This window comes from Mobula hypostoma, chromosome 2 (genome assembly GCF_963921235.1).
Source record: "Mobula hypostoma chromosome 2, sMobHyp1.1, whole genome shotgun sequence".
Lineage (NCBI taxonomy): Eukaryota > Metazoa > Chordata > Chondrichthyes > Myliobatiformes > Myliobatidae > Mobula > Mobula hypostoma.
Window position 1 is genome coordinate 242,292,927 of NC_086098.1, and position 27,044 is coordinate 242,319,970.

The 27,044-nt window shown below is 50.9% G+C and overlaps 1 protein-coding gene across 1 annotated transcript in view; it reads left to right on the forward strand.

Moving 5' to 3' along the window:
- Window positions 1-27,044, forward strand: part of si:ch211-57n23.4 (immunoglobulin superfamily DCC subclass member 3) — a 45,857-nt gene that overhangs the window by 11,453 nt on the left and 7,360 nt on the right. The window contains exons 2-11 of the mRNA XM_063041805.1: window positions 360-659; window positions 3,857-4,001; window positions 5,472-5,602; window positions 5,927-6,064; window positions 6,669-6,827; window positions 20,235-20,403; window positions 23,201-23,451; window positions 23,785-23,949; window positions 24,401-24,586; window positions 26,266-26,370. Of these exons, the coding sequence (XP_062897875.1) occupies window positions 360-659; window positions 3,857-4,001; window positions 5,472-5,602; window positions 5,927-6,064; window positions 6,669-6,827; window positions 20,235-20,403; window positions 23,201-23,451; window positions 23,785-23,949; window positions 24,401-24,586; window positions 26,266-26,370 (1,749 nt within the window). The remainder of the gene's footprint in view (window positions 1-359; window positions 660-3,856; window positions 4,002-5,471; window positions 5,603-5,926; window positions 6,065-6,668; window positions 6,828-20,234; window positions 20,404-23,200; window positions 23,452-23,784; window positions 23,950-24,400; window positions 24,587-26,265; window positions 26,371-27,044) is intronic.

Below are 27,044 nucleotides of genomic sequence, written 5' to 3' on the forward strand. Positions count from 1 at the left end.
TCCCGAGATTGTGTGATGAGACGGTGTAGAGGGAGCTTCACTCTGTGTCTCACCCCGGTGTGTGTGATGGGACGGTGTAGAGGGAGCTTCACTCTGTGTCTGACCCCGGGGGTGTGTGATGGGACAGAGTGGAGGGAGCTTCACTCTGTGTCTGACCCCGGGAGTGTGAGATGGGATGATGTGGAGGGAGCTTCACTCTGTGTCTGACCCCGGGAGTGTGAGATGGGATGATGTGGAGGGAGCACTTGGTGTGCGAATGTGAAATCGGACTTGGGACGTTAACCCTTTGTGGACTGGGGTGCTCTGCATCGTTAGGGTGGGGCCTCACTCTCAGCTCAGGTAATATGGTTTGGTTGCAGGTGGGAGCCAGGCTTCGGAGTTGTCCTTTCTGGAGGAACCCAGCGACGTGATTGCTGTGCGTGGGAAACCGCTGCTCCTCAGCTGTCGGGTGGAGGGAGAGGAGCCGATCTGGATCAGCTGGAGGAGGGGCAGCCACCCCCTGCCACCGAGCCCCCGCCTCTCACTGCTGCCCAATGGCTCCCTCCTCATCACCAGCTTCCTGCGGAGGGAGAATGAGTCAGACGCTGGCGAGTACGCCTGCTTGGCGCAGAACCGCTTCGGACGGCTGCTCAGCCGCAGGGCCAGGGTGCAAGTGGCAAGTAGGTGACCTCAGCCAGACCCCTCGCCCCCCACTTTTACCTCCCCATCACCCTCTGTCGCTTCAAAACCTGTCTCTCTTTCTCCTCGATATTTCTAACTGCCTTTCTCTTCCCTTCCTGTGAATGCACGTCTTCCTCCTCCCTCCAGCTTATCCAAATCTCTCTCTCTCCCCTTCTGTCTATCCAACTCTCTCTCTCTCCCCCTTCTGTCTATCCAACTCTCCCACCCCATCTTTCTGTTTTGTTTCATTCTTCCCATTTAATTCTCTCTCCACTCCTTCCCCCTTCTTCCCTCTTCCCCTCCCCAATTCCACCTCCTCTCTGCCCCACCTCCTCTATTCTCCCTCTATTCTCCTCCCCATCTTTCTCCCTCTTCATCCTTGTCTCTCCCTCACTCAGCACATTATCTCCATCTCTCTCTCCCAATCCTCTCTCCCTTTCTCTTTCTCCCAATCCACTCACCCCATCTCTCTCACTTCCAACTTTCTCCCCCTCTTTCTCACTCCCCACTCTCTTTATCTCTCTCTATCTGTCTCTCTCTCTCCCCCTACTTTCTCCCATTCTCTACAACTCTCAGGGAGAATTCTGAAGAACTCCCATCCATTGCTGCCAAACTCATAGTTCCCCTACCCCACACTGCTTGCTTCTACCTCCTAACCAAGATCCACAAACCGGATTGTCCAGGTAGACCCATCGTCTCTGCCTGCTCCTGCCCCACTGAACTTGTGTCCTCTTACCTCAACTCCTTTCTTCCCCACCCCTTATTTCAGTCCCTTCCCACCTACATCCGTGACACCACTCATGCTCTTGAACTCCTCACTAATTCCCTGGTCCTGACTGCCTCATTTTCACAGTGAATGTCCAGTCCTGAAACTCTTCTATTCCCCCAAAAGAAGGCCTCAAAGCTCTCTGCTTCTTTCTCAACAAAAGGACCAACCAGTTCCTGTCCATCGCCACCCTCCCCCGTCTGGCAGAACTGGTCCTCACCCTCAACATCTTCTCCTGTGGGTCCTCCCACTTTCTCCAGACTTGACGGGTAGCCATGGACACACACATGGGCCCCAGCTGTGCCTGCCTTTCCATTGAGTACATAGAACAGTCCATGCTGCAAGCATTCTCCAGTAATGCTACCCAACTCTTCCTCTGCTACATTGACGACTGCATTGGTGCTGCCTCATGTACCCTTGCTGAGCTCATCAATCTCATCAACTTTGCCTCCAATTTCCACCCTGCCCTTAAATTCACTTGCTCACTTTCTCAATTTCTCTGTCTCCATCTCGGGATACAAACTGTCAACCAACATCTTTTATAATCCTACTGATCCCCACAGTTATCTTGACCTTAGCTCTTCCCAACTCTCCCCTCTTCTATTCCCCACTCTAGCCTTCTACCACTTCTCATCAGCCCATCACCTCCCCCTGGTACCCCTCCTCTTTTCTTTCCTCCAACAGTCCACTCTCCTCTTCTATCAGATTCCTTCCTCTCCAGCCCACCTTTCCTACCCACCTGGCTTCGCCTAACACCTTCTAGGCATCCTCCTTCCCCTACCCCCAGCTTTTTTATTCTGGCACTTTTCCCCTTCCTTTCCAGTCCTGAACATGGGCCTTGGCCCAAAGCGTAGATGATTTACTCTTTCCCATAGATGCTGCCTGACCTACTGAATTCCTCCAGCAGTTTGTGTGTGTTGATCTCCATTTCTCTCTCTCTCCCTCGCTGCTTTCTCCCCCCCCTCACTCCCCACACCCTCTCCATCTCTCTCCCCAATCCTCTCCACCTCTCTCTCTTCCTTCCCCCCTTTCTCTCTCTTTCATACACGCACTCCCCACCCTATCCATATTTCTCCCTTTCTCCCTTTCTCTTCCACCCCTATCCTCCCCCACTTTCTCTCTCCCCTCTTTGTCTCCCTTTCTCTGCCTCCCAACCCTCTCCGCTTTTCTCTCTCTGTTCCTTTCTCTCTTTCCCAACTCTCTCCTCCTTTCTCTCTCTCCTTCTCCCTCTCCCTCCCCGTCAGTCTCTGCCCCTGTCTCTCCCTATTGTTGTCCTTTGTCTGATTTTGTCACTTTGACTGATTCAGCAGGGAAGCAGGCCCTTCGACCCAACTCCTTCATGCTGGCTAAGTTGCCTATCTCAGCGAGACCTACTTGACTGAATTTGGCCCGAATTTGCCTACTCATGTACCTGTCCAAGTGCCCTTTAAATATCATAATTGTAGCCGCCTCTACCACTTTCTCTGGCAAATAAAGCTGATCTTTTGCCCAGAGATTCAGGCACAGAGACATCTCTCTATATTCACAGCCTAACGATGACAAATAACAGAGAAGCCTAGTCTGATCCTGTCCAAGTACCACTCATTATGGACGTCCAATCTGAATAACTCCAGCCCTCCATCCTTTGCTCATTCATGTCCCCTCCTTTCTATTAATACCCTTCTCTGTGTCTATCCTCTTCTCTTGTGTCCACTGACTATCAGGCCTGCACAGACAGCCATCTCCCAGCTAACAGGAGTCACCCGCCACCCATTTCCAACCCGTCACCTGCAGCTTATTTGAACCCAGCTCTCATCCACAGTCCATGTTCATTCATCGAACCAGCCAGGCTCGACTATTGCTCCCAGCCTTCAGTTATCTTGTTGCCTTGTCAAGCTAAGTCTTGTTTTGTGGCCCCTTCATGGCTTGTTATTTTTGCAGTTTATTACTAAATGTATCTTACTTGCATATTGCCTGTTACACCACTGCCGTTTAGGGCAACAGTTAAAGTTCCCCATCTCTGTCTGTCCTTGGCCACTCAGATGTAGAAGGAATCTTCATCGCTGTTCCTGTAACAGTTTTGTTTGACCAGTCAGGGTCGTTAGACCTGAACTGAGCCCCCAATCCTGGAGGACCGGTGACCTCTCTTAGTCTGGCCTTTACCCTTTGACCTGTTTGGCATGGGTGATCCTACCAAGAGCCAAAGAAAAAGCCCAGACTCCAGCCATCATCGCCCTCCGGGTCATTGAGGCACACAAGCCTCCAAACCCGACGACAGGGTTGTGGTCCCCTTGGAGGATTAAAGTTATCACTTACCGCGAAATGGTCTCTGCATTTCCTGACACTCTGTGTAGACCGCCCCCCACCCCGCCTGAAAAGGACCCCGTGATGTGCTTGTGGATGTGAACAGTGACATCCTGACCATGCTCCACTCTCCTCTCTCACACACAGCTCTCTCCCGGTTTCTGACCCACCCACGGTCCATGAGAGTCCAGCTGGGAGGAGTGGCTCGATTCCAATGTCAGATCAACAGTGTTCCCAGAGCCACAATCACCTGGGAACTCAATCGAGTTCCCCTCAACATGGAGGACAACAGGTAAAGAGGTCTATTATTGCCGCCTGTACAGTGAACTCTTGTCTTGCATTCCATCCATACAGATCAATTCATTACACAGTGTATCGAGGAAATGCAATAACAGAATGCAGAACCTACACTTATTGGCCACTTTATTAGGTATCTCCTGTGGCCACTGAGTGTGTGTTTGTGGTCTTCTGCTGCTGTAGCCCGTCCACTTCAGGGTTCGACATGTTGTGTGTTCAGAAATGCTCTTCTGCACACCTTTGTTGTAACACATGGCCATTTGAGTTACTGTCAATTCTGTGAGTTTGAACCAGTCTGGCCATTCTCCTCTGACCTCTCTCATTAACAAAGTGTTTTACCCACTGAACTGCCATTCACTGATTGTTGTTTTTTTTTTCTCTTTCGAACCATTCTCTATAAACTCTAGAGACGGCTGTATGTGAAAATCCCAGGAGATCAGCAGTTTCTGAGATACTCAAACCACCCCATCTGGCACCAAAAACACTCCAGAGTCAAAGTGATTTAAATCACATTTCTTCCCCATTCTGATGTTTGGTCTGAACCTCCTGACCACGCCTGCATGCTTTTACACATTGAGTTGCTGCTACATGATGAGCAGATGGTACCCAATAAAGTGGCTACTGGCTGTAATGTTACAGTTACAGAGGAAGTGCAGTGCGGCGGACAGTAAGGTGCAAGGGACATTACAGTCTCGGGTTTGATTCCTGCCGCTGTCTTTAAGGAGTTTATGCATTCTTTCCACGACCCCGTGGGTTTCCTCCAGGTGCTCCGATTTCCTCCCACATTCCAAAGACGTACGGGTTAATTGGTCACATGTGCGTAACTGGGCGGTGCGGACTCAAGTCGGAAGGTCCTGTAACCGTGCTGTATCTGTGAGATGTGCTTTCGTATCTCCTGCCCGTTGGGAGAGGGGAGAGGAGAAATTGTTCGGGGTGGGTGGGGTCTTTGATCATGGTGGCTGCTTTACTGAGGCAGCGGGAAGTGTAAACAGAGCCCATGAAATAGTCCACAGATTGTTTTCTGTGATGTGGTGAGCTGTGTCTACTACATAGGTTCTGGACGAGTGTTCATATTGACAGAATCCGTGATAATCCACAGCCAAGAGTCTGGGAGTGCTCGAGTTCTGAGTGATTGGATGTGAAACTCTCCCTTATTCAATTCGCCATTTAAAAGTCCTATGTCAACATTCATAATGGCGACAGCCTATATAAACTTGTCACGCCACAGTTTGGGCTTTCCACCACAGGTGGTGCCAGAGAGTCATTGAGACTGTTTACATACGGAACCCTCCATTGTGAGAGGGGGTGTGACTGAGATCTTCCTGTGAATGTTTCAGTGGCTTTCTGTGGCATGTTTAGCTGTGGTGTGGGAGGGTGGGGTTGACAGAAGGTGGGCTGGGGGGGAAGGGGCAGAGGGGGGTGTTCAGGTGGAGCCCGGGTTGATCCTCTCCACCCTGATTGTCAGGTACACCTTGTTGCCAAGTGGCGTGCTGCAGATTACGAGGGTGGGGCGTCAGGACCTGGGGGACTACCGCTGCATGGCAGCCAATGCGGCCAACACCCGGGCCAGCCAGGAGGCACGGCTCAGCCTGGCGGGTGAGTGCTTGGGAGTTGTGACTGCGTACCTCCACCCAAATGTCTGCTCCCCTCTCCCACAGACTGCTGCCCCTCTATCCCTAGCCTTCTGCTCCTTCCCCTCCCCCGTTCGCATCCTCCTCTCACCCGGCTGTGTCCTATTCTCACCTGTCTGTGCCCTCCTCTCACCCGGCTGCCCCTTCCCCATCCGCTTCCTCTCCCTCCCCTTAACCCCATCTACCCCCTCCTCTCCCCATTTACCCTTGGTCCACCTCCTCCCTCCCCCCCCCCGTCTGCTCCCGCCCCCCACCCTGCCGCCTCTGCTGACCACTGCTCTGTTGCCAGGGTGGTCCCCACGGATGGACGAGGAGCCCGAGATCCTGTCGGGACCCCAGAACCTGACGCTCACCGTGCACCAGACGGCCATTCTGGAGTGTATTGCCACCGGCAACCCCCGGCCCATCGTCTCCTGGAGCCGGCTCGGTCAGTCCACGCTGAGTGCGGGGCTGTGGGGCGAATACTGGGGGGAAGGGGTAAATACTGGGGGAACAGGAACAACTGGGGATGTAGGAGTTATATACTGGGGAGGGGGTTATATCGGGGAGGGGGATATACTGGGAAGGGGGATATATTAGGGAAAGGCGTTAAATATGTGGTGTAGTGGGTACATACTGGGGTGGTGTGAATCCGTAGAGTAAACCCTGGGGAGTGGGGTCAGTCTGAGGGGCTGACAGGGTAATGGGACTCACTGGGACTGGCTCCCAATTCTCCCTCTTCATCTGGGTACGGTGATCTGTAAGCCCTTGGGGTAACCCTTTCCCCAGGCTTTGTGCGGCCATAGTTCTCCTCTCTCTCTGCTCATTCTCTCTCTGCCCCTCGACCCTATCCCACACCCTTACCCCTTTCTCCCCTCTTCCCCTCCCCCGCAAATCCTCCCCCTCTCCGCCTTCTCCGTTATCTCCCCTCTCCCTATCTTCCTTCTCCCCTATTCCTCCACCCCTTCCCCTCTCCTCTTTCCCCTTCCTCACTCTCCGTGACCCTCATCTCCGACCCCCCCCCCCACTTCTCCCTCCCTTCTCCCCCGCAGATGGGCGCTCCATTGGCGTGGACGGGATCGAGGTCCTTGGCACCGGAAACCTGAAGATCTCCGATGTGACGGTGTACCACTCCGGCGTCTACGTCTGCGCCGCTAACAAGCCCGGGACGCGTGTGCGCCGTACGGCCCAGGGGCGCCTGGTTGTACAAGGTGTGTACAGGGTGGGCAGGGTTTTGGGGGGGTGGATGCTGTGTGTCCCAGAACCGGCCAAACCCACAACCCAAAGTCACCCAGGGTCCTGACACGGGGGGTGGGGGAGGGATAGACCCAGACAGGGATCGCGGTCACTCCCGGGCGGGGCCATCAGCACTGGCGCCCGTTAGGCGGTGAGGGATGGCAGGGTGTCAGTGTTCAGATGGACTCGGTACCCCCCCCCCCCCATCCCCGTACAACGATCGCTGAAGGTCAATGCACAGTTTCGGCAAGTAACCGGGGGGCGCGGGGGTGGGGGGTCGCTGGAAGGGTTACCTCTGACAGGTGCAATGCTCCAGATTTTCCAAACCTGGGATTCTTTCGTACAGCAGGGGAGCAGGTCATTGGTCCCACATCATCTGTGTTGACCAGTAGGCATACCAGAATCGCAAAGGGTGACATGGTAGACATATAGAGAGTCATAAAGCAGAGACAGTTATGAGCACCCGTCCGTATTAATCCATTGTCTGGGAGGGAGGGTGGGACAGGCACTTGTTTTTTGTCGTTGTTGCCTGTGTTGTTCTGTTGGAGCTGGCAACACCTGTTCTTGGATTGCGTTGGATACTGATGCAAAGGACACATTTCACTGTATGTTCGATGCGCGGGTGATAAGTAAATGAATCCGAATCTGATTTTGAAACAGCAATCGGGGGCATCGTTAAAGGTGACGTGGTAGATGTAATATATTTAGAGTCAGAGCATCATCAAGCACAGACACAGGCCATTCGACCCAACTCGTCTGTACTGACAAGTGGCCACCTCTCCGTTCCAATGCCATTCCCAGCATTTGGTCCACGGCCTCCTACACCTTGGGGGATTTGAGTGCTCACCCAGACATGTCTTCAGTACCGTGGATGATCCAGCATCCACCACTCTCTCCGTCACTGCATTCCATCGCTCTCTGGGTGAAGAAATTCCTCCTCAGACGTCCTCTTCCCCTAAATCTGTTTCCCCTACTGTTTTCTACCTCTGATCTGTCTGTCTATACCCTCATTATTTCATACACTTCAATCATCTTCATTCTTGACCTCCTCCACCCCAGGGGGAGAAGAACTAGCCTCTCCGATTCTCCCTGGCTAACTGAAATGTTCCATGCCAGGCAACGTCCTCTGGAGTCTGTCCCCTCCAGCCTCGTTACATTCTCCCTGTAGTAGATTTAGAGTTGGCTCTACTTATCACATGTACATTAAAACATACAGTGAAATTTGTCATTTACGTTAACAACTAACACCTGCCCACAATGGCCACACATCCAGCTCCTTAATATAAATCATTAGTAACCAAGGGCCAAGGACTGACCCTCTGGGTACTTTGGTTCACCCAGCCCAGAAAAAAAGACCCATTTATTCCCGCTCCCTCCTTTTTAGTGTGCCTTCCCTGGAACCATAGAACCATAGAACCATAGAAACTACAGCACAGAAACAGGCCTTTTGGCCCTTCTTGGCTGTGCCAAACCATTTTCTGCCTAGTCCCACTGACCTGCACACAGACCATATCCCTCCATACACCTCCCATCCATGTATCTGTCCAATTTATTCTTAAGTGTTAAAAAAGAACCTGCATTTACCACCTCGTCTGGCAGCTCACTCCATACTCCCACCACTCTCTGTGTGAAGAAGCCCCACCTAATGTTCCCTTTAAACTTTTCCCCCCTCACCCTTAACCCATGTCCTCTGATTTCTTTCTCCCCTTGCCTCAGTGGAAAAAGCCTGCTTGCATTCACTGTATCTATACCCATCATAATTTTATATACCTCTATCAAATCTCCCCTCATTCTTCTACGCTCCAGGGAATAAAGTCCTAACCTATTCAACCTTTCTCTGTAACTGAGTTTCTCAAGTCCTGGCAACAACCTTGTAAACCTTCTCTGCACTCTTTCAACCTTATTTATATCCTTCCTGTAATTTGGTGACCAAAACTGAACACAATACTCCAGATTCGGCCTCACCAATGCCTTATACAACCTCATCATAACATTCCAGCTCTTATACTCAATACTTCGATTAATAAAGGCCAATGTACCAAAAGCTCTCTTTATGACCCTATCTACCTGTGACGCCACTTTTGGGGAATTTTGTATCTGTATTCCCAGATCCCTCTGTTCCACTGCACTCCTCAGTGCCTTACCATTAACCCTGTATGTTCTACCTTGGTTTGTCCTTCCAACGTGCAATACCTCACACTTGTCTGCATTTAACTCCATCTGCCATTTTTCAGCCCATTTTTCCAGCTGGTCCAAGCCCCTCTGCAGGCTCTGAAAACCTTCCTCGCTGTCTACTACACCTCCAATCTTTGTATCATCAGCAAATTTGCTGATCCAATTTACCACATTATCATCCAGATCATTGATATAGATGACAAATAACAATGGACCCAGCACTGATCCCTGTGGCACACCACTAGTCACAGGCCTCCACTCGGAGAAGCAATTCTCTACTACCACTCTTTGGCTTCTTCCATTGAGCCAATGTCTGATCCAATTTATCACCTCTCCATGTATACCTAGCGACTGAATTTTCCTAACTAACCTCCCATGTGGAACCTTGTCAAAGGCCTTACTGAAGTCCATGTAGACAATATCCACTGCCTTCCCTTCATCCACTTTCCTGGTAACCTCCTCGAAAAACTCCAATAGATTGGTCAAGCATGACCTGCCACGCACAAAGCCATGTTGACTCTCCCTAATAAGTCCCTGTCTATCCAAATGCTTGTAGATTCTGTCTCTTGGTACTCCCTCCAATAACTTACCTACTACCGACGTTAAACTTACCGGCCTATAATTTCCCGGATTACTTTTCGATCCTTTTTTAAACAACGGAACAACATGAGCCACTCTCCAATCCTCTGGCACCTCACCTGTAGACAGCGACATTTTAAATATTTCTGCCAGGGCCCCTGCAATTTCAACACCAGTCTCCTTCAAGGTCCGAGGGAACACCCTGTCAGGTCCCGGGGATTTATCCACTTTAATTTTCCTCAAGACAGCAAGGACCTCCTCCTTTTCGATCTGTACAGTTTCCATGATCTCACTACTTGTTTCCCCTAAATCCATAGACTTCATGCCAGTTTCCTTAGTAAATACAGACACAAAAAACCTATTTAAGATCTCCCCCATTTCCTTTGGTTCCGCACATAGGCGACCACTCTGATCTTCAAGAGGACCAATTTTATCCCTTACAATCCTTTTGCTCTTAATATACCTGTAAAAGCTCTTTGGATTATCCTTCACTTTGACTGCCAATGCAACCTCGTGTCTTCTTTTAGCCCTCCAGATTTCCTTCTTAAGTATTTTCTTGCACTTTTTATACTTCTCAAGCACCTTATTTACTCCCTGCTTCCTATACATGTCATACAACTCCCTCTTCTTCTTTATCAGAGTTGCAATATCCCTTGAGAACCAAGGTTCCTTATTCCTATTCACTTTGCCTTTAATCCTGACAGGAACATACAAATTCTGCACTCTCAAAATTTCTCCTTTGAAGGCTTCCCACCTACTGATCACATCCTTGCCAGAGAACAACCTGTCCCAATCCACGCTTTTTAGATCCTTTCTCATTTCTTCAAATTTGGCCTTTTTCCAGTTAAGAACCTCAACCCTAGGACCAGATCTATCCTTGTCCATGATCAAGTTGAAACTAATGGTGTTATGATCACTGGAACCAAAGTGCTCCCCTACACAGATCCGTCACTTGTCCTAACTCGTTTCCTAACAGGAGATCCAATATTGCATCCTCTCTAGTTGGTCCCTCTATATATTGATTTAGAAAACTTTCCTGAACACATTTTACAAACTCTAAACCATCTAGACCCCTAACAGTATGGGAGTCCCAATCAATATATGGAAAATTAAAATCCCCTACCACCACAACTTTATGTTTCCTGCAGTTGCTTGCTATTTCCCTGCAGATTTGCTCTTCCAATTCTCGTTGACTATTGGGTGGTCTGTAATACAATCCCACTAATGTGGCCATACCTTTTCTGTTTCTCAGCTCCACCCATAAGGACTCAGCAGACAAGCCCTCTAATCTGTCCTGACTGAGCACTGCTGTAATATTTCCCCTAACAAGCAATGCTACTCCCCCACCTTTCATTCCTCTGCCTCGATCACATCTGAAACATCGGAACCCTGGAATATTGAGCTGCCAGTCCTGCCCCTCCTGTAGCCAAGTTTCACTAATTGCTATAACGTCATAATTCCACGTGTCAATCCACACCCTCAACTCATCCGCCTTCCCCGCAATACTCCTAGCATTGAAATATATACACCTCAGAAGATTTTTACCACTACTCACAACCTTTCTATTAGCGGATTTGCTTGAACTTTTAACAACATTTATTTTCACCCCAGCCACACTGTCAGCTCTGGCACTCTGGTTCCCATCCCCCTGCAGATCTAGTTTAAAGCCTCCCCAACAGCACTAACAAACCTCCCTGAAAGGATATTGGTCCCCCTGTAGTTCAAGTATAACACGTCTCTCTTGTACAGGTCCCACCTGCCCCAGAAGAGGTCCCAATTATCCTGAAATCTGAAACCCTGCCCCCTACACCAGTTCCTCAGCCACTTGTTCATCCTCCAGAGCATCCTATTCCTACCTTCACTGGCACCTAGCACAGGTAGCAATCCTGAGATTACCACCCTTGAGGTCCTGCTTTTCAACTTCCTACCAAGCTGTCTATACTCACTGTCCAGGACCTCCTCACTCTTCCTTGCTATGTCATTGGTACCGATGTGCACCACGACATCTGGCTGATCACCCTCCCACTTCAGAATGTCATGCAATCAATCAGAGACATCCCTGACCCTGGCACCCGGGAGGCAACAAACCATTCTGGATTCTCTGTCACGACCACAGAACCTCCTATCTGCACCTCTAACTATCGAGTCCCCTATCACTACCGCTCTCCTCTTTTTCCCCACTCCCTTCTGCACTGCAGAGCAAGACTGCCAGAGATCCGGCTACTGCAGCTTGTCCCAGATAAGTCATCCCCCCCAACAGTATCCAATGCGGTATACTTGTTGTTGAGGGGAATGGCCATAGGGGAACCCTGCTCTGTCTGCCCTTTCCTCTTCCCTCGCCTGACAGTGACTCAATTTCCTGTCCTCTGCTCCTCTGGCGTAACTACTTCCCTGTAGCTACTATCTATAATCTTCTCATTCTTCGGAATGATCCGCAGGTCATCCAGCTCCTGCTCTAGTTCCCTAACGCGGCGAGTTTAAAAAAAAAATCTTCGCGAAAAGGATGTAATGCTAGGGAGTTATAGGGCATGAGTGAGATTGCACTTGGAGTATTGTGAGCTGTTCTGGGCCCCTTATCTACCAAAGAATGTGCTGGCACCAGACAGGGTCCAGAGGAGGTTCACGATAATGTTCCTGGGAAGGAAAGGGTTAACGTATGAGGACGTTTGATGGTTTTACCTATACTCGCTGGAGTTCAGAAGAATGGGGGGGGGGGGTCTCATTGAAAGGTCTAGGTAGAGGATGTTTCCTACAGCGGGGGAGCCGAGGACCAGAGGGCACAGCCTCAGAGTAGAAGGACGTCCATTTAGAACAGAGATGAGGAGGAATTTCTTGAGTGAAAAGGGTGGTGAGTCTGTGGAATTCATTGCCACATGTGGGCACGTGACCAAGTGGTTAAGGCATTGGACTACCGACCTGAAGGTCGTGAGTTCGAGCCCCAGCCGAGGCAACGTGTTGTGTCCTTGAGCAAGGCACTTAATCACACATTGCTCTGCGACAACACTGGTGCCAAACTGTATGGGTCCTAATGCCCTAATGCTCGTGGAGAGGGGAGACTTGCAGCATTGGCAACTGCTGATCTTCCATACAACCTCACCCAGGCCTGCGCCCTGGAGAGTGAAGACTTTCCAGACGCAGATCCATGTTCTCATTGCCACAGACGACTGTGCAGACCAAGTCATTGGGTGTACTTATAGCAGAGGCTGATAGGTTCTTGATGATTCAGAGTGTCAAAGGTTACAGGGAGAAGGCAGGAGAGTGGGGCCGAAAGGGATAAGGAATCAGCCATGATGGAACGGCCAAGCAGACTCAGTGGCCGAACAGCCTAATTCTGCTCCTATGTCTGATGGTCTTGGTCAGGAGAGGCCATTCAAATGGTAGGGGAGGAGAAATGTACTGGTTTTAGGGAACAGCGTAGCCAGGGGAACATTCACTTCACTGTAGAAAAGATATGGTCCCAAAGGCTGTGCTGCTTGCCTGCTGCTGGGTTTAAGGACATCTTTTCTGGGCTGGAGACGCAATCAGGAGGGCAGGAGGTGCAGTTGGCCAGGGTCCCTGTGGACACCAGTGACCTCGGTGCAAGTGGGGGAGAGGGCAGCAGAGGCTGGGGGTTAAAGCAAAAAGCAAAATCTGATGATTACTACCTGAGCCATGAGCAAATTACATAAAACACACACTTAGTGGCCAGTTTATTAAGTACGTCCTGCACGCCACTGTTGTAATGCATGGTTATTTGAATTACTGTTGCCTTCCTGTCAGCTTGAACCAGTCTGGCCATTCTCCTCTGACCTCTCTCATTATCAAGATGTTTTCACCCACAGAACTGCCACTCACTCATTTTCTGTTTATTTTGCACCATCCTCTGTAAACTCTAGAGACTGTTGTGTGTGAAAATCTTAGGAGATCAGCAGTTTCTGAGATACTCAAGTCACCCTGTCTGGCACCAACTATCATTCCACAGTCAAGGTCACTTAGATCACATTTCCTCTCCTTTCTGATGTTTGGTCTGAACTACAACTGAACCTCTTGACCAAGTCTGCATGCTTTTATGCTTTGAGTTGCTGCCACGTGATTGGCTGATTAGATATTTGTATTAACGAGCAGGTGTACAGGTGTACCTAAAAAGTGGCCACGGAGTGTTGAAATGTACGGCACACGACATGCTGTGGTGAACTTTTGTCCAGCGGAGGCCTCCAAGCTGACTGGAAATGAGAGCTCAGTAGCGCATAGAACAGTACAACACGGAAGCAGGCCCTTCATCCCACCTTGGTTGTGCTAACTTGACACCAAATGAAACTAATCCCTTCTGCTCGCTCATGGACTATATTCCTCCATTCCTTGCTTGACTAAATGATTAAAGATTAGCATTATATGCCACGTGTACATTAAGACATGGAGTGGAAAGTATCATTTGCACCAAGAGTGCTGGGAGTTGCCCATAAGTGTCGCCATTCTTCCAATGCCAACATAACTAACTTACTTAGTGCCTGTTACACCGCTGGCATTTCAGGCAGCAATGAAAGTCCACATATCCCTTGATTGATGGTAAGGCTCTGTGGCATAAAAAAGGTTGGGAACCCCTGCTCTGGAGACTGCTGTGTGTAAAAATCCCAGAGCAGCAGTTTCTGAGATACTCAAACCACCCCGTCTGGCACCAACAATCATTCCACAGTCAATATCACATTTCTTCCCCATTTGGTCTGAACAACTGAACCTCTTGACCATGTCTGTGTGCTTTATTTTTCCTATTGTGTTTCTGCCACATGATTGGCTGATTAGATATTTGCATTAACGAGCAGGTGTACCTAATAAAGTGACCACTGATTGTAAACAATTGCAATGTAACATCCGTGTTCCTGTACTCAGTGCCCTATGTTGCCACCCTGTCTCCCTGTATGCTGCTTTCAATGAACTATATGGTACTTCTAGGATATTATAAAAAGTTTAGAACACAGGACATTACATCTCAGTAAAGGCCCTTCAGCCCAGTATGCTGTGCCGATCTCTTAACCTATTCTAAGATTAATCTAACCCTTTCCCTCCCACATCGCCCTCCAATTTTCCTTCAACCAGGTCTATCTAAGAATCTCTTAAATGTCCCTAATTTATATAACCATATAACAATTACAACACAAAAACAGGCCATCTCGACCCTTCTAGACCGTGCCGAACGCTTATTCTCACCTAGTCCCACCGACCTGCACTCAGCCCATAACCCTCCATTCCTTTCCTATCCATATATCTGTCCAATTTAACTTTAAACGACAACATCGAACCTGCCTCAACCACTTCTGCTGGAAGCTCATTCCACACAGCTACCACTCTCTGAGTAAAGAAGTTCCCCCTCATGTTACCCCTAAACTTTTGTCCTCTAATTCTCGACCCATGCCCTCTTGTCTGAATCTCCCCCACCCTCAATGGAAAAAGCCTGTCCACGTCAACTCTATCAATCCCCCTCATAATTTTAAATACCTCTATTAAGTCTCCCCTCAACTTTCTACACTCCAAAGAATAAAGACCCAACTTGTTCAACCTTTCTCTGTAACTTAGGTGATTAAACCCAGGTAACATTCTAGTAAATCTTCTCTGTACTCTCTCAATTTTATTGACATCTTTCCTATAATTCAGTGACCAAAACTGTACACAATACTCCAAATTTGGCCTCACCAATGCCTTGTACAATTTCAACATTACATCCCAACTCCTATACTCAATCTCCTATACTTATCTGCCTCTACCACCACCCCTAGCAGTGCATTCCACACTCCCAGCACTCTCTGTAAAAAACACACACACCTGTGACATCCCCTGTACGTTCCTCCTATCACCTGAAAATTATCCACTCTCATTTTAGTTATTTCTGCCTTGGGAAGAGTGGCTGCCCACTCTGTTTGTGTCTCTTATTATCTTGTACACCTCAATCTAGTCACCTCTCATCCTCCTTCAATAGAGAAAAGCCCTACCTCCCTCAATCTACCCTCATAAGACATGCTCTCCAATCTAGGCTGCATCCTGGTAAATCTCCTCTGCACTCTCTCTAAAGCTTCCAGATCCAGCCTGTGATGAGACGACCAGAAGTGAACACAACACTCCAAGACTGGTCGAACCAGGGTTTCATAGAGATGCAAGGTTACCTCACGGCTCTTCCTCCCCGACGAGTGAAGGCCAGCACACTATTTGCCTTCCTAACAACCCTATCAGCTGATGGGGTTGAACATTGTGAAAGAGCAGCATCAGTACGGGGTCAGCGTGCGACTGGAAGCCTTTAAGAAAGTCATTCCAGATACAACAAGACCATAAAACTTAGGAGCAGAGTTAGGTATTTCAGCCAGCCGAATCTCCCTCCTCTCCAATACAGCACATCCTTTCTTATGCATGGTCCAAAGCTGCTCACAATATTCCAAATGTGGTCTGACCAGTGCCTTATAAAGCCTCAGCATTACATCCTTGCTCTTATATTCTAGTTCTCTCGCAATGAATGCTAACATTGCATGGACCTTCCTTACCACTGACTCAACCTGTAAGTCAACCTTTAGTGAATTCTCACAAGGACTCCCAAATCCCTTTACAGCTCAGATTTCTGAATTTGCTCCCCTTATGGAAAATAATCTATCCCTTTATTCCTTCTACCAAAATGCAGGACCATACACTTCCCAATACAATATTCCTTTTGCCATTTCTTTGCCCAATCTGTCCAATTCGTTCTGCAGACCCCCTGCTTCCTCAGCACTCTCTGGCTCTCTGCCTATCTGCCCCTCAGCACTCTCTGGCTCTCTGCCTATCTGCCCCTCAGCACTCTCTGCCTCTCCGCCTATCTGCCCCTCAGCACTCTCTGGCTCTCTGCCTATCTGCCCCTCAGCACTATCTGCCTCTCCGCCTGTCTGCCCCTCAGCACTATCTGCCTCTCCGCCTGTCTGCCCCTCAGCACTATCTGCCTTTCCGCCTATCTGCAAGCACGGCCACAATGCTGCCATTTTCCACATCCATGGGTTCACAAACAGTTTACACATCCTCCTTGCAGTCCCCACACCAGGAACAGGATCCCCCACACCCGGAGGTCTGAAATGATGTCCCCTTCTCCTCTTCTCCCGTCTCCGCTGCAGTCACGCCCTCTTGTCCCTGACAGATTGCCTGAAAGTGGTGTCGCGGGCAGAAAGGGTGGCGGAGAAGGCAGGTGACGTGTTGGCCTTCATCAGTCAGGGTACAGAGTGCAGAGCGACATGCACAAAGTGCTGGAGTTGCTCAGCAGGCCAGGCAGCATCTATGGAAAAGAGTAAACAGTCAACGTTTCCGGCCGAGACCCTCCATCAGGACTGGGATGTCAGATTAAGAAGGTGGTGGGGGGAGAGGAGGAAGAAGCATAGGGTCCTCTTCCTTCCCAGTCCTTATGAAGAGCCTCGGCCCGAAATGTCGACTGTTACTCATTCCCATAGCTGCTACCAGGCCTGCTAAGTCCCTGGGGCATTTTGTGTGAGTTACTTTGCTTTGGATTTCCAGCATCTGCAGATTTACTGGTGTTCGTGATATCACAGACATTATGTTACTGTTGTAAAAGGCCACCTTTGGAGTATTCTGGTCACCCTGCTGTAGGAAAGATGCTGTTAAGCTGGAAAGAGTACAGAGGAGATTTACCAGGATGCTGCCGGGACTGAGTTACGAGAGAGTTTGAACAGGTCGGGACTTTATTCACTGGAGCGCAGGAAACTGAGGGGCGACTTATAGAGATGCATAAAACCATGAGGGGTAGAAATAGATACACACATTCTTTCGCCAGGGGTGGGGAATCGGGAACTAGAGAGCACGGGTTTCAGATTGGGGGGGGGAGATTCAATAGGAAACCGAGGGGCAACTTTTTCACCCAAAACGAGCTGCCGGAGGAAGTGGTTGAAACAGGTACAACGATATTTAAACGGCATTTGGACGGGGATGTGGGCCAAATGAGACTGGCTTAGATGGGAATTTTGCCTGGCATGATGGGCCGAATGATTTGTTTCTGGGCTGTAGAATCTTATGACGTACGGTACGAGGGTGTGTAGGTTGCAAACGCGCATCGCGAACAGGACACGGAGCGTGAATGCTGACTACCCCTCACACACACACACACACACACACACACACACACACACACACACACGCACAGACAGACACACACACACACACAGACACACACACACACGCACAGACACACACACACAGACACACACACACGCACAGACAGACAGACACACACACATACACACACAGACACACACACACACACACACACAAACACACACACACAGACACACGCACAGACACACACACACACACACACACACACACACACACACACACGCGCGCCCCGTAGCCCCATGCGAACAGACAGATCCACACTCACTGACCCGTCCCGAACGGAAAGGTGAAAAGTCTGAACAGTTCTCACCCAGAGTCGGCGGACGGACACAGCGTTCAGCGGACCGTGTCTAAAGCAGAGTCCCTGAGACGGGTCACCGTCTCCGCCCTCTGCCCCGACCTTTCATGGACAATGGGCAGCCAGACAGAGCGGGGGCGTCCGTGGCGGGGACCCTCCCTCCACAGCCCTTGCTCCGTGGGTGGGGGCGGTGCGGAGAGAAGCAGCAGGTAATTAATCAGCCCAGTGAATGGAGGCCCGATTACATGGGAAATGCGGACCGTGTTGTGACTCGGCCCGAGCTGCAGGTCTCGGCCCGTGGCCAGGTCTACGGAATGGATTATCTGCCTCCCCTTTTACCCCGGCGCGGACCACCTAACCCACCCGCCAAGTGTGTACTGGGTTCAGGGGTGACCGCACCTCCTCTCCCCCACCTGATTCGACCAGCGCCTCCTCGGTCCGCCAACCGAGGGGTCGGGGGGTGGAGGCTGGGGGGCGGGGGGAGGACGTATCTCACCCAAGACCATAAGACCACGGAGCAGAATTAGGGCATCTGGCCCATCGAGTCTTCTCCGCTATTCCATCAGGGCTGATTTATTATCCCTCTCACCTCCACTCTCCTGCCTCCCGTCACCATAAGATCTCTCCACTCCTTCCTCTATAAAGCGGCCGTCTCCCCTCCCCACTCACGGTCCTAATGCAGAGTCCCCACCCGAAACGGGACCCTCTCCCACTCCTACTGTCCACGGATGCTGCTCGTCCCCCCCCCGAGTTCCCCCGGCAGGTTGGGTGTCGCTGACGTACGAAACGTCGGCAGTTTCCATCGGCGCGGTCTTGCCGGTTTCGCTGAGTTAAGCGCACAATTAACGGGGGAAGGGAGCGGTGTTCCATCCCGGGACCCTGGGAGAAAGGGGAAAAAGGCGGAGCCTCAGAGGTGATGGGCTGCTGAGGAGAGGGGGACCAGAAAGGGGAGAAAGACTGGAGGGGGAGAGACATTTCTGGAAGCTGCAGAAATCGACGTTCATGTCGTCAGGTTGGAGGTTACCCAGGCGGTATATGAACTGCTGCTCCCCCACAGTGATTATGGCCACATTGAGGCAATAGGGGAGACATGTCAGAATGGGAGACCTCCGCCTTTTGCGGTGGACGGAGCGAAGGTGCTTTGCCGATCTAACTTGGATTTCACCGATGTAAAGGGAGGGGGGTGGTCGCACCGAATCTGGTAGACGACCCCGACAGACTCGCGGGTGAAGTGTCGCATTTCCAGTCCTGATGAAAGCCCGACTGTTTATTGCCCTCCATAGATGCCAAGTCTTGCGTGTGAATCCAACGCACCCCCGCACCCACCAACTAAACCCTCCCTCCCTCCACCACCGGAGCACCGTGGCGACACTCCGGCCATCTACTCCGACAGAACCGCTCAGACACGATCCCCACCCCACAGCCCAGGGGACCACCACAGCCTGCTGGTCCCCCTCTCCCATCCTGAATGGAGAACGTGTTGGGGTCTCGGACCCCATCTCAGCTCTGGTCGCACGCTCCCCGCTCCCACTGTTCCAGTTTCTCGGGGATCTTGTTAGATTCAAGAGTCAAGATTGCTTCGTTATTTCCAGTTCAAGAGTGTAAAAGGAGAATAAAATAAAAAGCAAAGATATCTTAAGTGCGTAGATTGATTCAATGTCTGTACAGTGACGCGTGGCACAGGTGACTCTGACAGGAGCAGATGAAATAGTGGTTGTTCTGGGGGTGGGTTACCGGGTTGCTGTCTTACTGCTTGGGGAGAGTAACTGTGTTTCAGTCTGCCTGAGACGCCTCTTCCCCGGTGGGAGTGGGGGAAAACAGTCCATGAGCAGGATGGCTGGGGTCTGTCATGAAGTTACCGGCCCTTCTCCGGCACCTTCCTGTATCTGTGTTCTTGACGGCGGGTCGGCGGGTGCCGGTGATGCGTTGGGGAGTTTTGACGACCGGTTGCAGAGCCTGCCCGTCTGCCGCAGTGAAGTTTGCATCCCACACGGATGCTCTCTCTGCTGCGCGTCTGTCGGATGGTGTGAGTGTGGGTGTGCAGACTCCAGCGTCCTCGGCCTCCTCAGAGACGTTGGGCGACGGGACCCTGCCCTTGCGTAGGAACCCCGCAGGGAGCGGGGCGGGTGGTAGGGTGGGGATATTATTGCTCCCTCCCCACCCCACCCCACACTCCCTGTGCTGGAGGTTGAGACTCTCCTCTCCACTGCCTCCGCAGCACCCCCGGAGTTTGTGCAGTGGCCGCAGTCGATGAGGAAGCGGACGGGCAGTACAGCCGTCTTCACCTGCGTGGCACAGGGGGTCCCGGAACCGCACCTCGTCTGGCTGAAGAACGGTCGTGTGCTCTCGGCTCCCAGCGACAACATCAACCTGACCCACGGCAACAGGTATCCACTGCGGGTCAGCTCTGCAGGGGTCCCACGGCACCCTTGGGCTCTCCCCGTCTCCACCCCCCCCCCCACCCGGCTGCCCTCATTTCTCTCCCTCACCCACTCAATTCTCACCCCTTCCTCCCACCATTCCGCTCTCACCCCTCACCCCCTCCCTCACTCCTTGCCTCCTCCCACCCTTCCTCTTTGCCCCCCTGTCCCTCCCTCCCTCACTCACTGCTGCTCCGCCCTTCATCACTCCACTCCACCCTCACTATTCGCTTCCTCTCTCCCTCCCTTTTCACCCCACCCTCTCCCTCACTCCTCGCTCTCCTCCTTCCTCCCTCCCTCTCCCTGACTCACTGTTCTCCCTCCCTCCCTCGTATCCTTCCCCCTTAATCTCCACACCCTTTCTCCCCTTCCCCATCTTTCCTTCACTCCGTGCCCCCACCCTCCCGCTCTCACTCCTTGCCAGCCTGCCTCCCCTCCCTCATTCCTCACCGCTGCTTCCCCTCAGTGATGTCTCCCTGTTGCCCACCATACTGCTCCTCGTCCCCTCTCCCTACCAAATGTACGGAGCGCTCAGCATGGGAGAGGGTGAAGGGTGACAGACAATAGACAATAGGTGCAGGAGTAGGCCATTCAGCCCTTCGAGCCAGCACCACCATTCACTGTGATCATGGCTGATCATCCACAATCAGTACCCCGTTCCTGCCCTATCCCCATATCCCTTCACTCCGCTATGTTTCAGAGCTCTATCTAACTCTTTCTTGAAAGAATCCAGAGAATTGGCCTCCACTGCCTTCTGAGGCAGAGCATTCCACAGAACCACAACCCTCTGGGTGAAAAAGTTTTTCCTCAACTCCATTCTAAATGGTCTACCCCTTATTCTTAAACTGCGGCCTCTGGTTCTGGACTCCCCCAACATTGGGAACATGTTTCCTGCCTCTAGCGTGTCCAATCCGTTAATAATCTTATATGTTTCAATCAGATCCCCTCTCATCCTTCTAAATTCCAATGTGTACAACCCCAGTCGCTCCAGTCTTTCAACATATGACAGTCCCTCCATCCCGGGAATTAGCCTCGTGAACCTACGCTGCACTCCCTCAATAGTTAGTATGTCCTTCCTCAAATTTGGAGACCAAAACTGCACACAATACTCCAGGTGTGGTCTCACCAGGGCCCTGTACAGCTGCAGAAGGACCTCTTTGCTCCTATACTCAACTCCCCTTGTTATGAAGGCCAACATGCCATTAGCTTTCTTCACTGCCTGCTGTACTTGTATGCTTGCTTTCAGTGACTGATGAACAAGGACACCTAGATCTCGTTGTACTTCCCCTTTTCCTAACTTGACACCATTCAGATAGTAATCTGCCTTCCTGTTCTTGCTACCAAAGTGGATAACCTCACATTTATCCACATTAAACTGCATCTGCCCACTCACCCAACCTGTCCAAGTCACCCTGCATTCTCATAAATCATATAACCGTATAACCATATTAAAATTGCAGCACGGAAACAGGCCATCTCGGCCCTTCTAGTCCATGCTGAACTCTTACTCTCACCTCGTCCCACCGACCTGCACTCGGCCCATAACCCTCCATTCCTTTCCTGTCCATATATCTATCCAATTTAACTTTAAAAGACAACATCGAACCTGCCTCTACCACTTCTGCTGGAAGCTCGTTCCACACAGTGACCGCTCTCTGAGTAAAGAAGTTCCCCCTCATGTTTTTGCCCTTTAACTCTCAACTCATGTCCTCTTGTTTGAATCTTCCCCCACTCTCAATGGAAAAAGCCTATCCATGTCAACTCTTATCTATCCCCCTCATAATTTTAAACACCTCTATCAAGTCCCCCCTCAACCTTCTACGCTCCAAAGAATAAAGTCCTAACTTGTTCAACCTTTCTCTGTAACTTAGGAGATGAAACCCAGGCAACATTTTAGTAAATCTCCTCTGTACTCTCTCAATTTTATTGACATCTTTCCTATAATTCGGTGACCAAAACTGTACACAATACTCCGTATTTGACCTCACCAATACCTTGCACAATTTCAACATTTCATCCCAACTCCTATACTCAATGCTCTGATTTATAAAGGCCAGCATATCAAAAGCTTTCTTCACTGCCCTATCCACATGAGATTCCACCTTCAGGGAAATATGTACCATTATTCCTAGATCCCTCTGTTCTACTGCATTCTTCAATGCCCTACCATTTACCATGTATGTCCTATTTTGATTAGTCCTACCAAAATGTAGCACCTCACATTTTTCAGCATTAAATTCCATCTGCCATCTTTCAGCCCATTCTTCTAACTGGCCTAAATCTCTCTGCAAGCTTTGAAAACCTGCTTCATTATCCACAACTCCACCTACCTTAGTATCATCTGCATACTTAGTAATCCAATTTACCACCCCATCCTCCTCACATTTCACACTGCCACCCAGCTTTGTGTCATCTGCAAATTTACTAATGTTACTTTTAATCCCTTCATTTAAATCATTAATATATATTGTAAACAGCTGCGGTCCCAACACCGAGCCTTGCGGTACTCCACTAGTCACTGCCTGCCATTCTGAAAAGTACCCTTTAATCCCTACTCTTTGTTTCATCTCTGCCAACCAATTTTCTATCCATGTCAGTACCCTACCCCCAATACCATGTGCTCTAATTTTGCACACTAACCTCCTATGGGACCTTATCAAAGGCTTTCAGGGTAATAGTCACCTAACGGTGGTGGTAGGAGGGCAGTGAGGCTGTCCATGAGATTTTCGTGACCACCCCCACCCCCGCACTGTTTCACCCTCAGCACCCTGATCATAAACCGCGTGAGGGCATCGGACGAGGCCATCTACCAGTGCGTGGCCCAGAACAGCGCGGGCACCAACCAGGCCAGTGCCCGGCTGGCAGTCACCTTGTCCCAGCAGCTGCCCGCCCCCCCGGCGGAGCCCCGGGCCGAGACCCTCTCCTCCACCGCCATCCGCCTCTCCTGGAGCGAGCCCTCGCACTTCGTCACCGAGGAGATCATCGGCTACGTCCTCCACATCCGGCCCGCAGCAGGTGGGTGGGGACGGGAACAGTGAGTGGGAGAGCGGGTGCGAGGGGCAAAGGGGAGCGAGGGGGAGAGGTAGGTGATGGGGAGGGGCAGGAAGGCTGGGGAGGAGGGAGGAGAGGGAGGGGTTGAGAAGGAGGAAGGAGGGCAAATAAGGGAGGAGGGAAGCGAGATGAGGAGAAGGAGGGAGGGGAAGATGATGGGGAAGAGGGAGGGTTGATGAGGGGGAGGAGAGATGAGGTGTAATTGGGAAAGGGGATGGGAGGAAAGGAGGGGAGGAGGGAGGGGGAAAGGGTTGGTCGGGAGGGTGGGGAGTTACTGACCCTGTGGCGGCTCTGCAGAGGAGTCCGGGAAGGAACTGCAGGAAGCAGTCAGTAAGACCACGTTCGAGCACGTCTTCACTAACTTGCGGCCCGGCACCGAGTACTCCATGTATGTGCAGGCCTACTCCCCCGTGGGGGCCAGCGACCGCTCCCAGCTCGTCACCGCCATCACGGGGGGCGAAGGTGAGCAACGGCCATCGGCGGAGTTGGGAAGCGGGGAGAAGAGAGGGACAGAAAGCGGGGAGCCATACCCTTCAGTCACAAGGACCAGACCAACAGTGCGGCGCTCCCTCCTCCCCGTCCCTCCTACAGGAGGACGTGCACCAGGACAGCTGACAGTGGGGGCGGGTCTCTCTGTACCCCACCCAATCTCACCGTGGTGCATGCTTGTTCCCTCAGACCCCCGGTGTGCGCATTCAACTCTCCCAGACCCCTGGTGTGCGTGTTTGTCTCCCTCTGGACTGCCGGTGTGTGCGTTCACTTCCCCCCCCCCCCGGAACCACCCCCCCTCCCCCAGCGTGCGCATTTGCCTCCCTCCTCCTCCCGACCATGCGTTCGCCGAACCCCGGTGTGCAGAGTGACTACATTCCTCCAGTCCTGGGCACCCAAGTTTGTGACTGAACCGTCCTTCCAGTTCCAGATGTGATGTTCTTCGCCCAGGTGTTGAACTCCACGGCCGTGCAGGTGTTTTGGGAGCCTCCGCACCGGCCCGGGCTAGTCCAGGGCTACAAGCTCTTCCACCGGCAGCTGCCAAGCCCTCGGGTGCAGGGACCCGTCCTGCTTCCCAGCACAGCTACCACCTACATCTTCCACCACCTGGGTGAGTACCAGCGGTAAAGGTGCCTCTTAGCAGATTCCTCCCAACAAGGCCTTGCCTCGCAGGCCCTGTGGATAGCAAGGACCCACACCCCGCAGTGAGACCCGTCTCAGGGGTTGGGGGTTTAGCGTGCGAGAGACTGAACTCAGAGGGCAGCCAGAAGTTGGGAGCCGTAACACTCAGCAGGTCAGGCAGCATCTGAGGGGGGAGAATGGGCTCGTGCTTCAGATCAGCCAGCAAGGACGGAACTTCCGAGGAGTCCCAGGCTTCAAGGTATGAGCGTTTGACTCTTTGCCAAGTGTTCCCAGGTTTCAGAGGGGGAATAAAGTTTGTGAATTTCTTTCTGATGGGAAGGGTGAGGGGCCTTGGGAGTGTCAGCGTCTCGGAGGTTCTATTTCGGGTGCAACCACGAAGAAGACGAACCAGCAGCTCCACTTTCTTCGAGGTTTAAGGAGATTCAAAGGCTCTGAAAAATCTTTACGTATCTTGTACCATAGAGAACGCGATGTACGGGATAGCGAGCGGCTACGAAGAGTGGTGTGTCTCAGCATTCAGAGTAAATTTACTATCAAAGTGTATATATGTCACCTTGAGATTCATTGTCTTGCGGGTGTTCACGGTAGAAATAAGGAACTACACTAAAATCAATTAAAAACAAACACAACCAATATGCACAAGAAGACAAACGGCGCAAATTCGAAATAAATACGTTGTAGAGAACGTGACTAGGTTGTGGGTTCAGTTCAGATTTGAGGTGAGTGAAGTTCAGGAGCCTGATGGTTGAGGGGTGATAACTGTTCCTGAACCTGGTAATGTGGGACTGAAGGATCCTGTACCTCCTGCCCGATGAAGAGAGCCTGGCCCGGATGGTGGGGGTCCTTGAAGATGCGTGCTGCTCTCTTGTGACGGCGCTCCGTGTAGATGTGCTGAATGGTGGGGAGGGCTGTATCCATCACTTCCTGTGGCCTTTTCAGTTCCTGGACATTGGTGTTTCCATTCCAGACCAAGATGCTACCAGTCCGGTTACTCTCTACTGTGCACCTACAGAAGTTTGTCAAAGTTTTAGATGACATGCTGAGTCTGTGCAAACTTCTGAGGAAGTAGAGGTGCTTTCTTTGTGATGGCTTGTTCCACCCCGGGCACAGCTCTCCCCACCATTGCGGAACATCCACAAGAGGCGAAGTGTTAGGAAGGCGACATCGAGGACCCACATCAACCAGGTCGTGCTCTCTTCTCGATGCTGCCCTCACGTGGGAGAAACAGGACCCCGAAGACTCACACCTCAAGGCTGAACAACAGCTTCTTCCCCACTGGCATCAGGTCTTGAACCCACTTGGGAAACCCTAACTCTACCTCAGTACACTACCTTCAGTTTGCAGTAATGTCGTTACTTCTGTTGCTTCTGTATAAATTATGTAAACTTGAGTTCTGTGTTGCTGCTGCAAAAAGCTAACTTTGTGTTCCTCTTACAATGAGCTCAACCTCAGCAGTGGTGGAAACTTTTACCCCCACTGATCGGGTGGATGGATGGATCACTGTATCCAAAAACCAGGATCAGCAATGTTACCCAGTCTGTCCCACAGCCCAGCGCTTGGTTTCAAGTGTCACACTGCCCACCCGATGAACTGGGAGCAACCCTGGCCATGCTGCGCTCTGATTCCCCCCTCGCTCTATGTTTGCAGAACCCGCGACCTTGTACGAGATCAAAATGCAGGCGTTTAACCAACATGGCAATGGCAACAGTACCGTCCGTTTTGTATCCCTCAGGGAGAGCGCGGAGAAGCCAGGCAGGTCCAGATACTCTGTGTGTGTGTGTGTGTGTGTGTGTGTGTGTGTGTGTGTGTGTGTGTGTATGTGTGTGTGTGTGTGTGTGTAATGTCTGTGTGTGTTATGTGTGTGTGTGTGTGTGTGTGTGATGTGTGTGAATGTGTGATGTGTGTGATGTGTGTGAATGTGTAATGTGTGTGTGTGTAATGTGTGTGTAATGTGTGTGTGTGTGTGATGTGTGTGAATGTGTGTGTGTAATGTGTGTGTGTGTGTGTGATGTGTGTGAATGTGTGATGTGTGTGATGTGTGTGAATGTGTGAATGTGTGTGTGTAATGTGTGTGTGTGTAATGTGTGTGTAATGTGTGTGTGTGTGTGATGTGTGTGAATGTGTGTGTGTAATGTGTGTGTGTGTGTGTGTGTGATCACGTGCATGCACGTGTCTGTGTTGTTAACAGTGAAGTTGATTATATATAATAAAATTATTATTTTTCAATGTTACGAACTAATTGACTTGTATGAATATAGGGTATTTATATGCGATTTAGTTTAATGTATTGACATATATATTTTTTTATTTTCCTGTACTCTGTATTCTTATATACATAAATTAATTAAAATATGGTTATCAATATTTACAGAGGAACTTTGATCAAGTTGGGAAAGTGGGCCAAGAGATGGCAAATGGAGTTTAAT